The sequence below is a fragment of the Centroberyx affinis genome, unplaced genomic scaffold (assembly GCF_046629955.1).
Source record: "Centroberyx affinis isolate AG114_WGS23_722 - 3 ecotype Tasmania unplaced genomic scaffold, CSIRO-AGI_Caff_v1 ptg003460l_1, whole genome shotgun sequence".
Lineage (NCBI taxonomy): Eukaryota > Metazoa > Chordata > Actinopteri > Beryciformes > Berycidae > Centroberyx > Centroberyx affinis.
This window is the reverse complement of record NW_027281424.1, coordinates 472,575-484,777: the sequence shown is the minus strand read 5'-3', so window position 1 is coordinate 484,777 and position 12,203 is coordinate 472,575. Positions and strand designations below refer to the sequence as shown.

Below are 12,203 nucleotides of genomic sequence, written 5' to 3'. Positions count from 1 at the left end.
TGGCCGCTCCGCTCAGCCTGACAGAGACGCCCAGCTCCACCTTTCACCCGTCCCGCTTCGCTCCTCTCATCCTCTCCCTCCATTTCCAACCGTTTCCCTTCACCATTATACATTCCTCTGCATCTTTTTTCTTCCAAGATTTTATGGCTTGAGCTGTTCTTTTTTTTTTTGGTTGAGATTCTCAGAATGTCAAGAAATGGGCACAGGTCAAGAAGAATAGTCATCAATCTGATTTCAAACTTGCCTTTTTGGAAATGGTAGCAGGTTTTCAGCAGCTTGAGTATAGAGTTAGAAAACATAGGTCTCTCCTGCAATGCAAAAGACATAGAGATACAATGTAAATTAGTAGTAGTAATGGATTATTGAAGTCGTCATTTAGTCAAAGAATTGTACAATTGTAATATTTTACAGTCATATTGCATAATGCACATTATGGTCATGGAGTTTCAATTTCAATAATAATAAAGTTTTGTCATAGGATCCTCATATAGTGTAGATCTGCTTTGCCCAAACAAGTCAAATGAAAAGCTCGAGTATTGAGTTAAGGTTTGATAAAATCAGTCTTCAGTCTGTGTATTTTTAACATGTCCCAAGCAATATGTTATCCATCATACTGAAAACAGGGCAAATTCAATTTCCTTCATAACATCTTTAAAATAAACCCTTCCTTATAGAAGCCCACTGAAATGCTAACAATGTAGAACTGTTTGCTCTGGATCTTTGGCAACCTTTGCATTTAGTCATCACACTAATCCTCCCCCGTCTTTTCTCCTCCTCTCCACCAGAGTTTTTCCGTGAGCTTTTGGACAACGCCGAGGGCTCGCTGAACAGCATGTTCGTGCGAACGTACGGGATGATGTACGTGCAGAACGCCGAGCTCTTCAAGAACTTCTTCCAGGCCCTGAAGCGCTACTACCTGTCGGGCAGCGCCGCCGTCAACCTGGACTCCATGCTGTCGGACTTCTGGGCCGACCTGCTGGAGAGGATGTTCCGGCTCGTCAACGTTCAGTACGAGTTCAGCGACTCCTACATGGAGTGCGTCAGCCGGCACACGGAGCAGCTGCAGCCCTTCGGCGACGTGCCGCGCAAGCTCCGCCTCCAGCTGACGCGGGCCTTCGTCGCTGCGCGCACCTTCACGCGCGGCCTGGCGCTCGTGCCGGAGGTGGTCAATAAAGTCTCTACGGTGAGTTAAGAGGAGCATGTGAAACTTTGTTGTCTGTGTTGTGGAGGCTTACAGAAATCTGCGGTGACGTCTTTAATTTTAATTACCGCTGGATACTGAAAAGTGTTGCCCCAGGCGTTTTTTTTTGGCATGGCAGCTCTCATGTCAGGGGAAGTCGGTATGAATCTCTGAGTACACAGAGCTTTTCACTTGGCGCGATACAGAAGCTCTGCGGTGTTTGAGCAGGTGTGGGGAGTTCAGGTGAAACATGAGAACACGTGCAGCGGGGAAGTTGCCTCCATCCCTCCCTCCTGTGTTTTATGGCTCCATGTCTCTCTTGGGATAAGAGGTCAAGGTCCCACTAGAGTGTGTGTGTTTGTTTTGGTGACTCTGTTTGTGCCTGATAACATAAACTACTTTGCCTGTTCTGGTATGACATGTTTTGCCGTGGTAGTGAGTAATTCATTAATGATTAGATTATACTGCGCGCTGGACTTGGGCTATAAAACTAATGGTTGTGCGTTTTTAGGGTCTGAGTGTGTGTGTGTGGGTGGTGGATGAGTGTTTTTCCTGTGAACTGCGGCAGAATGATAACAGACTGCTTTCTGCCCTCCTCCCCCCTCAGGTCAGTGCATCTCCCAGCTGTGTGCGAGCAGCCATGAAGATGCTGTACTGTCCCTACTGCTCGGGCCAGGTGGCCCTGAAGCCCTGCCAGAATTACTGTCTTAACGTGATGCGTGGCTGTCTGGCCAACCAGGCCGACCTGGACACAGAATGGAACAACTTCCTCGGTAAGTGGCCTTCATGTGAACACGGACATGTTTTGTAGCCTTCCTAAAACTCGACCATGCACGCACCCTCCAACAACCGTGATGACTTAATGTGTCCGAATCAGAGCATTGGAGTTGTGGTCGAGTATGTTTGTTACCCCATGTACTCTATTCTTAAACTATAGCTTATTCTTCTATGATACAGTATATCCCATTACTATGTGCTGCAGTACAAAGTTTAATTTAGTTCTAAGCATGCACCCTGTATACCCTTGTGGGCACAAAGCAAATTTGACGTGATGGGATTGGTGATCAATGTGGTGTAACTTTCAGTTTCACCTCTCCACTTGAATTAGATCTTTTTTTGTTTATTCAACTGGGAATATTCAAGTAGAGGAGAGTGTGAGAACGTGTGCAACTTGTGACCCACAGGCTGCATGTAAATATATTTTGTAAATATAGACCCAAATCAAATTCTTGCTCATGTGCACATTGGCACCGAAATAACTTCTCTATTCTGCAAGTATATTATTAATTACATTCATTAAATACAGAGTGGTACATATATCCACTATTCTCTGTATATATTCTCATAAATAGTATTCTATATGACAAACTCCTGTGACAATAGTGTTTTTTTGGCCTCCTGCCACCATTAAATGTGTCCATCCCTGGCTTATAGTGGCTGACTGCTGACGCTGCTGCTCTGTGTGGGGGCGTCTGGTTTCTGCTGCCCCCTCCCTGTGTGGCAGCTTTACTCTGCCGTAATTTTAGGGCTGTATTCCATCCCCAACTGTTTAACAATCCCCTGCTCCCAGCAAATGGCAGCAGACGGCTTATGCTTCCCCCTAGTGGTAGTTTCATGTAATTGAAATGGCCAAAACAACTTCTGTTTTTGTTCTTAAATCAATTTCTAATGGTTTTTTGTGTGTGTGTGTTCTTATAACTCGTTTGATTTTCAGATGCCATGCTAAGTCTGGCCGAGAGGCTCGAGGGTCCCTTTAATTTTGAATCTGTCATGGACCCCATCGACGTGAAGATCTCAGAGGCCATCATGAACATGCAAGAGAACAGCATGCAAGTGTCACAAAAGGTCAGTTCCTTTTTTCATAATCATTTTGAGTAAAAGAGAGAGAGAGTGAAGTATATCCATTCGACTCACTTCCCTGTGCACTCGCCCACCTCTTCCAGGTCTTCCAGGGATGTGGCCAGCCCAAGCCAAGCAAGGCCTTCCGTTCCCGTCGTTCCGTCAAAGAAACGGGCTTCACAGGTCGCTTCCGCCCCTACAGCCCCGATGCCAGGCCTACGACCGCTGCTGGGACCAGCCTGGATAGACTGGTAAGGTCTATGAAACTCTACATCACAACTAAACTTCTTTTGCTCTATTTTAAATAGTTGTGACTGACCTTTGTCTTTCCTTTTTATGCCTGTTTTCTCCCGCACACTGCGCTCTTGCATCACTAGTGAAAATGTATCAACGTTTCTGTGTTAAAACCTTTATCAGCATACACAATAAATTTTCTGATGAAGGTTTTAACACAGCAACGTCAATAAATGTTCACTAGCAGCACAAGAGCGCAGTGTGAAAGTTTATTTGAAATTTGACCTCATTGTCTCCCATTGGTGCCTGCACAAAGATAAGGATAGGTGTGTGACAGGACTTGTCTCATATGCCTGTTTTCTACCCAGACAACAGATGTGAAGAAGAAGCTGAAACATGCTAAGAAGTTCTGGTCCACGCTGCCAGACACTGTGTGTGCCGGGGAGAGGATTGCCCCTGGGGACGACTGCTGGAACGGAACAGCAAAAAGCAGGTAAGAGAGTTACACACACACACACAAATTAGAAATGTTATTAACAGTATTGTTAGCTACTCAGCTGTGTACTTCACCTTACATCTCTAGCTGCACACTCAAATTCACTCTTACTTTACATAGGTACGAGTCAGTTGTCATCGGCAACGGATTGGCCAATCAGGTGTCAAACCCCGATGTGGATGTGGACATCACCAAGCCGGACATTGTGATCCGTAGCCAGATTGCTGTTTTGAAGGAAATGACAAGCTGGCTCAAGGCAGCGCACAGCGGCAATGACATCTCCATCGATAACGGTGAGGACAGTCGACTTCTGATTCTCCTGCTCTCATCGTTTCCCTCTTCGCCGACCTCTGACCCCCCCCCCGTGTGTCTGTCTTTTATTCCAGATGAGGATGGTAGCGGAGGAGAGGAGAGCGGCAGCGGTTGTGACTCTGCGTCGTGCGAGACGGACCGGGACATCTACTTCTCCACTCCACCCAACCCCGTCAAACCCCGCGTCGTCCCGGTGGTGGACAGACATCCATCACCAACTGACGGCGGCCGCATGTCGCAGGGGAGCGTGGCGCTGGCGCTGTGCGGGCTGGGCCTCGCCCTGCTCGCCCCCCACTTGAGATAAAACTGCTCCAGGCGGGGAAAAGGAAGAGAACGAGAAGGAACGACGGAGCGAAGGGGAAAAACTGTCAGAGAGACTTTAAAAAGACTGCCTTCAGGACCTTGGTCTGTCCGCCATTGGGGGGGAAGACTCTTATTAATATTACAATAACTTCACTTTTAATTATTTGTTTGTATGTTTTTTTTTTTTTTTTTTAAAGGACATCAGTGTACAGCGATACGATTTTCTTCCCAAAAAAATTCACATCCTTTTTTCCCTCCTTTTTTTTGGATAAACCTTTACTCCTTAAGGCCCTTTGGAGCTATGATTCCTCTTGCAACATTATGAACCGCGTGTATTTTTTTTTATTTGGCAATTTAATCCCACGATTCATTTTTGTGCCTTCCTAAATGATTGTCGTCAGAGTTAGATGAGTAGGAAGCAAGACGCTTGGTTGAATGTTGAGTGCCTGTGGTGGGACACATCTGTGTATTTCTGAAGGCATTTTCTTCTGCCTTTTCACCAATGCATTTCCATTATCCGGAGATCAACAAAGCAATAATGTAGCAAGTATTGATCCTGACTTAAGAACACTACAATAGCATTTTTATGTTTTTTTCCAGTTTGCTTTTTAGAGCTCTTCTCAGAGCTACAGAGTGCAGAAGTTGGCTCGTCTGTCAGAAATACTATGAAAGAAATTACAGCACAGGCATTTCACTGGTTCACCTGGAGAAGGAATCATTCTTTAGAAGAGCTTTTGGAGCACTCTGTGTGCCCAAACATGCATATTGTATGTATACTATAAGGATTACCACAACCTAAACGACAGCTATTTTCTTTTTTTCTTTTTTTCAAATTTTCTCAGCTTAAACCAGTTCACTAGTAAGATCATACCTCATGCATGCTCTCGTGGTCAATGCAAACTAGCAATGTTCGAATTGAAAATGTCTGATAGAGTTAGATATGTGGCAGACATCCTGGTGCATGGTAACCAAGGAGAGGGACTCCCCTGGCATTACCCCTAAAGAAGGCAAAGCTGACAAGTCCTGAATGCCGTTTGGTACTGTAAGCTCAGTTCAGCAGAAGAGTATCTGACTCTATACAGTCTTACTTGTTTGAAGAGGAAAGGCGGCGGCTTGTATGTTCAGAGCGTTTCAGATAAACTAGAGAGGAGGAACAAAAGACAGGGCTTTGATCAAATTAAATCAAGATAAGTAAGATTATTTTAATACAGGGTTTTATGTTGAAGAGGTGTTGTAATTTTTAGCTATTTTTGGTATGAAGATATATATTAGGTACTACAGTGGATTTTACTGCTAGTTTTTTTAGGCGCTGGTGGGAGTGGTCAGTGTGCACAGATTTGGGGGCACTTTGGTCAGTGTGCACAGCTTTTGGGGCTCTTCTTCGCCCCTCACCCCCCGTCCCACGATACACACTTGTACCTCTCTACGTTGATGGCCTGCGTCAGTGTAAATGGACTCATCCTGAACCATTTGACCTATCTACCTTCATCCTCACATTCTGTCATTTCAACTCAAATGTTGAATGTTGAAGTTTTATCACAAGTGCTACCAAAATTGATACATGGTGCCTCGTATGTTTTTTTTTTTGTTTTTTTTTGTTTTTTTAAACCTTGGTACACTATTAGCTACTTCTTTATGTCAAAAAAGAATGTAGATGTTAATGACTGGTCAAGGCAGACACTTGTATCTGTTGTCTGTTCAAATTCTCTGTAGGGTTTTTTTTTTTTTAGTATGTTGTAGCCGACTGACAAGCACAACATAGGTTTTTCTTTTAATTTGATAATCTGGTCTGTAAATTGCATTGCCTGGCCATTTCATCTCTAACATTATATGCTGCCTCAAGTTGCTTTTGTACAGTAAATTATGCATGTATTTTTAATGCCTTTGCAAACATGCTTCTAGAACTGACAAAAGTATCTCCAAAATACAGTATTCAGAATGTATTGGTATACATAATTTAGATGATAAATATTAATAATTTTACAAAATAACTGATTTATTTGTACTGGTATCAGATTTGGGGGGGGATTTTAAATATGCATTTTGTAAAAATGTAAAAATGGATTTGCATGTTTCAGGTTTGTCTGCAGGTCTAAGAGAATTGGCTATTGTTAGGATGTTTGGTAAATACTGGACATGGCAGTTTGCTCACAACCTTTGTGCCTCTTGTTTGGCTTTGAATTTGTCAGGTTGATTCTAAGCTCACATGAGATTTCCTTCGTTAAAAAAAAAAGAAAAAAAGTGATGTTCCTAATGATCGGTCCTGTTGTGAAGACTCGGAACAAATCAGTGAGGACATCGACAGTAAGAATCGGACTTTGAAGGATTTGGTGTCCAAGCAGCAGAAACATCTATGCAACCCACGTAAAATATTGAAGCCTTGATTTAAAATATTGAAGCCGTGATTTGACAGCTCAAATTGACATTACTTCTGTATGTTACTGGTTCAATTCTTTTGTTTCCGTGTACCGCCAACATTTCTACAAGGGCTTGTGCATGTGTTAGTGTCATGTGGGAGAGTTGTGCTGTGTGTGATGAAACCCAACTTTCTAAAACTCGGAGAGGAAATGTTTTGGGTGATGATGGCAAATGTCTGTGCTTGCGGGCCAGGGCAGCAACATTTTCCGGCTGGCAGGAGTTGGTCCGGCTGCTGGATATTGTTCATCTGATCTATAGAGCAACTACAGTCTAGCGACTTCAAAGTTGATCTAGACAGTTGATGAAACTCTTCCATCTGCCTTTGGCCCACAAGAACAGAATGGACTCATATTCTGAGGAGAGAATGAGTGACTGAAAAGAATAAACAATGTGTAAATAAAGAGCAGCCGTTTTAGATGTCTCTAAAAGAGGCCATAACAGTACACCAGATTTTTACTTGTCAGAGTATCTCCTAAATGTTATGGAAAAACAAGATGAGATAGATGTTAAATTGTAAGAGAAAATGTATATTAAACAACATTTCCTAGTCTTGTTGAAATAAAGACTGCCAATATTTAAATGGTTGTGGATGTTTTAATTTCAATAAGTTACTTGAAAGACTTTTGTTTTATGTTTTTTGTTTGGTAATTAACCACCTTCTGAAAAAGTTACACAGTTAAACGTCCTTCAAAACCATGATTAAGTGTGTACTTGCAACATAAAAGCTTTTTGAGTAGATAGGTGTGAATTTGTAGAGGGGCAGACATTATGCTAATTTAGTTGCAGAGCTCTTGATACAAGGACCAGCATGCTGTGACTGTTAAACAGAGATTTAATAGATTTACTTTGTAAGGCCTTGGCTTCTTCGGGGCAATAAAAGTGAGTAGACACTGCAGTCTAGTATGATGGGACTGGTTTGTGTCTGAAAAGAGGATAAAAGTGTCATCCAGAGGGCCTACAGCAGAGCCCATAAGCCACGTATATGGCATTTATTAAGGTACCGAATGTAGGTCCCACACTAAGGGTGATGTTGTCATTGTCAGGTATTATTGAAAGCAGGAAGCCCACAGTACTCAGGTTTACACTAATTTGTTTTGCCAAAACGTTAAACAAACATGGAACAATCGTAGCCTAAATTTAACAAACCTCATTTAAACAAGTGTTGGTCATCATGGTTAGTCTGGCTAACTACAAATGTGCAATAAAGATACATGTGTATATGTGTTTTATTCCCCTTGACTGACATAGGTTAAAGGTCATCATCATTGAGTCATAGGTAGCAAAATTTTATCAGACTTTACGACTTCATCCAATTTTGATGATGGCGATCATGTGAAATTTCCAAGTAGGAAATTCAATTTTCCACTATATCCGATAGCACGTGAACACAGGGCAAGAATGTTGTCATTGTTTCTCAGGTGACATCACGCCCTCTAGATAGGCGGCCATATTGGAGGTCCACAAACACTAGAGTGGTGTCACAAGCCTGTACTACAAATAAAGATTTCGTGCCAGATCATGTTGCTCTGACAAACCTAATGCTTAAGGAGTACAAAGTCAGTACAAAGCATCTTAAAAGAAATTTAGACTGTTGTGAGCTGCCAGCCCCAACAAAATATCACTTTATTCTTATAGGAAATATTACACTGTGATATAACTAAATGTTGAGTTTGTGCTATTTTATCTCCTATGGTATTACTTTCAGTAACATTTCCTGTATGGACTTAATAGTCTTGCTATGATATTTGTACCTTATCCTCCTAAAATGTATTAAAGGATTACTGTAGTTCGTTTTCGTAAGAGAGACCAGCCTGAATGCATAGAAATTTTGGCATAGAAATTTTACGTTTTGTAACTATATTATTAGAGCTATTCATATTGGAGACATCAGCACCATTCTTCCAAGAGAAATGCCATTATTTGGTGTTTTGTTGATGGTGGTGAAAAAAAGAGTCTTACTGAATACTGAAGTCAAATGACTTCAGTATTGTAAAACCGAAATTCATTAAACCATGAGTGGTCACCCTGAAGGAGACTTCTATCTCCCATCATCAGGATAGAAATGCTTCATTGTTGAAAGAAGATTAGCACTCTAGTTGGCGTCGCGTTTATGTACACCTCGCCCTGCAAATAGTGAGTGAGACTTCATAAAACTGCTCCCATATTAGCTTCACTACTTAATCATGAAATTAAATAGTCGTTTCGTTCGGTTTTGCCGACAAGCAAACACTGACAATATTGTCGCTAAATGCAAAATGCCGAAACCCGGGATCGAACCAGGGACCTTTAGATCTTCAGTCTAACGCTCTCCCAACTGAGCTATTTCGGCAGTGAAATGCACCTTTAATGCAAGCAAGTTATACAAATTCAGGGGCGGTTAAGCTTGTCGTTAGCTATGTGATATAACTAAATCTTTAAGATATCAAAAATGCACATTAATGTGATTAAACACGGCGTGTAACGGCTAAAACCAGACGTAGCCTACGGTTAGCCTGTCAGAGCCACCACCCAAAACATTAACGTGACGTAATTTTCACTCTCACCAACAGATCCAGCGCAGAGACTGCTGGGAAGAAAGGTCAAGGATCGGTAACTGTGATGGAGGAGGAGACGGGGAATTTAATATTGGAGTGTTTGGCAAGACAATTGCCCTGTAACTGTTGCTACGAACAAGCTACAAGGCGATCTTCAATGAGACTCGAGTGCTGTGCTACTACAGTATTACAAATACTGCTGTAACGTAAGGCATTAAAGTCCTTTTGTTTGGGAATCAGTCGACGCTCTGGCTAGCTAATGTTAGCAGGGCAAAGGGTTAGCTAGCAGCTGCATTGTTATTGTTTTGGCCGCTGCTAGCCAAATAAACAAGATTCTCCGAGTTTCCCCAGCCGAGGCAGGGGATCGGACTGCCTGAGTAATGTTTTTCTGTCTGTCCCTGGAAGATGGATGAAAAGTCCAGCAACAACCATCGGCTGTTGATCGTCCTGCTAATGGTGTTGCTCTTTGGCGTCATTGTGATCCAGTATGTTTGTCCGAGTAGGTCCGAGTGCCAGCTGTTGCACCTGGGATCCTTGTTCTCGTCGGTCGGTACTGGCAGTGCCACTGGGTCCCGGAGTGGTGGCGGTAATGAAATCAGAGACGGGCTCTCGAAGGACCCGTACATTGCAGAGGACGGCGCTCTGGTCCGCTTTCTTCCGCGCTTCAACTTCTCAAAAGCGGACTTGAATCGCGCTGTAGACTTTAATATCAAAGGTGACGATGTCATAGTTTTTCTGCACATTCAAAAGACTGGCGGCACGACTTTCGGCCGTCATTTGGTGCGGAATATTCAGCTCGAGAGGCCTTGTGAGTGTCACGCAGGTCAGAAGAAATGTACCTGTTACCGGCCAGGTAAAAAAGAAACATGGCTCTTCTCCCGTTTCTCCACCGGTTGGAGCTGCGGGCTTCACGCGGACTGGACTGAACTAACCAACTGTGTCCCATCACGCATGGACACGCAGGAGGCTCCCAAAACCCTGCCAAGGTTGGTGACAGAGCAAGTGTGAGTGGAAATGACTCAAAACACTTCGGTGTTACTTTGTGCATGTCACAGCCATTAAAGTAAACACTTTGCGGTAACATCATTGTATACTCCTTGTTAGGCAGACTTGCTGCTAAATGTATGTGCTCTTTTCTCTCCAGTAGGAACTATTATTATATAACCATCTTACGGGACCCGGTGTGGCGCTACCTGAGTGAGTGGCGCCATGTCCAGCGTGGTGCCACATGGAAGGCCTCCCTACACGTGTGTCATGGACGTGCGCCCACGTTGACAGAGCTTCCTAGCTGCTACTCAGGAGACGACTGGTCGGGTTGCTCCCTGCAGGAGTTCATGGACTGCCCCTACAACCTGGCCAACAACCGGCAGACCCGCATGCTGGCCGACCTCAGCCTGGTGGGCTGCTACAACGTCTCTGCTATGAGCGAGGAAGAGCGCTGGGCGGTACTGCTGGAGAGTGCCAAACGTAACCTGCGTGGCATGGCCTTCTTTGGGCTGACTGAGTACCAGCGAAAGACCCAGTACCTGTTTGAGCGCACCTTCAACTTGGAGTTCATCGCGCCCTTCACGCAGCTCAACGGCACACGCGCCGCCAGTGTTGACGTAGCTTCCGAGACGCAGCGCAGAATCCGGCAGCTGAACCGGTGGGACGTGGAGCTATATGAGTACGCCCGAGACCTCTTCCTGCAGCGCTTCCAGGTGGCGAGGCAGCAGGAGCGCAGGCAGGCCAGGGAGAGGCGGCAGCAGGAGAGGAGGCGGCTCCGCGGAAGGCTCACACCGAGGCTAGGGAGGCCACCGAAACCCACGGAAACGCCCCGTCGTCCCGAGAGCCACTCTCTGCCGACTGAGGGGAGGCAGAGGGGGAAGGCTGAGGGAGAGACTGTGGAAGATGAGGTGCTGCTCCCAGACTGGTGGGATCTGGAGGAGAACGGCACCATGGAGGACTACATGGACAATGTAGAACAGTGGTAGTGGGGGGACCAAGCAGGGGCAGCTGGATGTCTTAAAACTTTGAGTGTGCCAGGTTTGCCTTGTCTATTGCCAATGGTTAGTAGCTACCCGTTAGCATAGGCCTTCCATTGAACTGATTTCTTTTTTCACCACGGACAGTTTTAATTGACGCACATCTATTTATTGATCTTGATTGTATTTCTTTGTCACAAATGAAGTTTGTAGTCGACACATTTCCTTGACAGAAAGGAAAGGCTGGTCTAGCTACCCCCAGTCCCATACCTTCCTATGATCACTTAAGCCTTCCAGAGTTACACAGAACTGAGCTCTTTTGATGTAGCATACTGTAAATGGGGCAGTTTTTTTCTTAAAAACAAATAAGGACTGACATGACACTTGTTTGAATAAGGAAATATGCTCAAAATCTGAAATATGCTACTGTTTGTGATTAACTACGTGTATGTATGCCAAATTAATGTGTCTGAAATACATTTTAAAATGTACTAAAGTTTTGAAGTGATTGTGTAGCGGTGGAAAAGGAGAATGGAGTTTTGATACTTACCTCAATGTGTAGCATACTTGCTAATGTTATGTGTTTACTGAATGTGTCCCACGTTTTATATAAAAAAATACTTTTACATTTACTGAATTATTGTGTTTTTTACTTGCCATACACAAAGATCCCTCCCTCTCTGTCTGATGTCCTTTTGCCTGATCATGTGCACACAAGACTGACTGCAGGCTTTGTGCCGTACTTGCAAACCTCTGCTACACCAGCAGGGAGGGCTAAAGTAATCTTTAAAGAAATCCAAACTTCCTGTGTGGACATTTGTTACAGGTTGACATTACAATCACATTTTTCTTTTTTAGGGTTAGGTAAGAGGTGAAATGTTTTTTTTGTTTTCAGTCTTATTGTCAGAGGTCTTGATAGAGGA

General features: G+C 43.9%; 2 protein-coding genes and 1 non-coding gene across 5 annotated transcripts in view; 2 read left to right on the top strand and 1 right to left on the bottom strand.

Moving 5' to 3' along the window:
- gpc4 (glypican 4) overlaps positions 1-7,349 on the top strand; it is a 32,588-nt gene extending 25,239 nt beyond the window's left edge. The window contains exons 3-9 of the mRNA XM_071539389.1: positions 786-1,183; positions 1,788-1,953; positions 2,895-3,025; positions 3,124-3,270; positions 3,622-3,746; positions 3,870-4,042; positions 4,136-7,349. Coding sequence (XP_071395490.1) covers positions 786-1,183; positions 1,788-1,953; positions 2,895-3,025; positions 3,124-3,270; positions 3,622-3,746; positions 3,870-4,042; positions 4,136-4,365 — 1,370 coding nt within the window. The 3' untranslated portion in view covers positions 4,366-7,349. The remainder of the gene's footprint in view (positions 1-785; positions 1,184-1,787; positions 1,954-2,894; positions 3,026-3,123; positions 3,271-3,621; positions 3,747-3,869; positions 4,043-4,135) is intronic.
- Positions 7,350-9,038: 1,689 nt separating this feature from the next.
- On the bottom strand, positions 9,039-9,111 carry trnaf-gaa (transfer RNA phenylalanine (anticodon GAA)). Its single transcript has one exon. It is a non-coding gene; the product is annotated as a tRNA-Phe (tRNA).
- A 259-nt stretch (positions 9,112-9,370) lies between these two features.
- On the top strand, positions 9,371-11,878 carry hs6st2 (heparan sulfate 6-O-sulfotransferase 2). Of its 3 annotated transcripts, XM_071539393.1 has the most exons (3): positions 9,371-9,885; positions 9,916-10,296; positions 10,461-11,878. In XM_071539393.1, exons 1-3 carry the CDS (start codon positions 9,722-9,724, stop codon positions 11,287-11,289), a joined length of 1,374 nt encoding a protein of 457 aa, XP_071395494.1. In that variant the 5' UTR covers positions 9,371-9,721; the 3' UTR covers positions 11,290-11,878. The 3 variants fall into 3 exon arrangements, with proteins under 3 accessions (XP_071395494.1, XP_071395493.1, XP_071395491.1); XM_071539392.1 differs by having other exon boundaries at positions 9,371-10,302; XM_071539390.1 differs by having other exon boundaries at positions 9,371-10,320.
- Positions 11,879-12,203: the final 325 nt, after the last annotated feature.

Excerpts from the sequence above, each read along its gene's own strand:
- hs6st2 (XM_071539390.1), top strand. The coding sequence starts at position 9,722 with ATGGATGAAAAGTCCAGCAACAACCATCGGCTGTTGATCGTCCTGCTA. Across the intron at positions 10,321-10,460 it reads AGGTTGGTGACAGAGCAAGT|TAGGAACTATTATTATATAA; the intron begins GTGAGTGGAAAT and ends TTTTCTCTCCAG.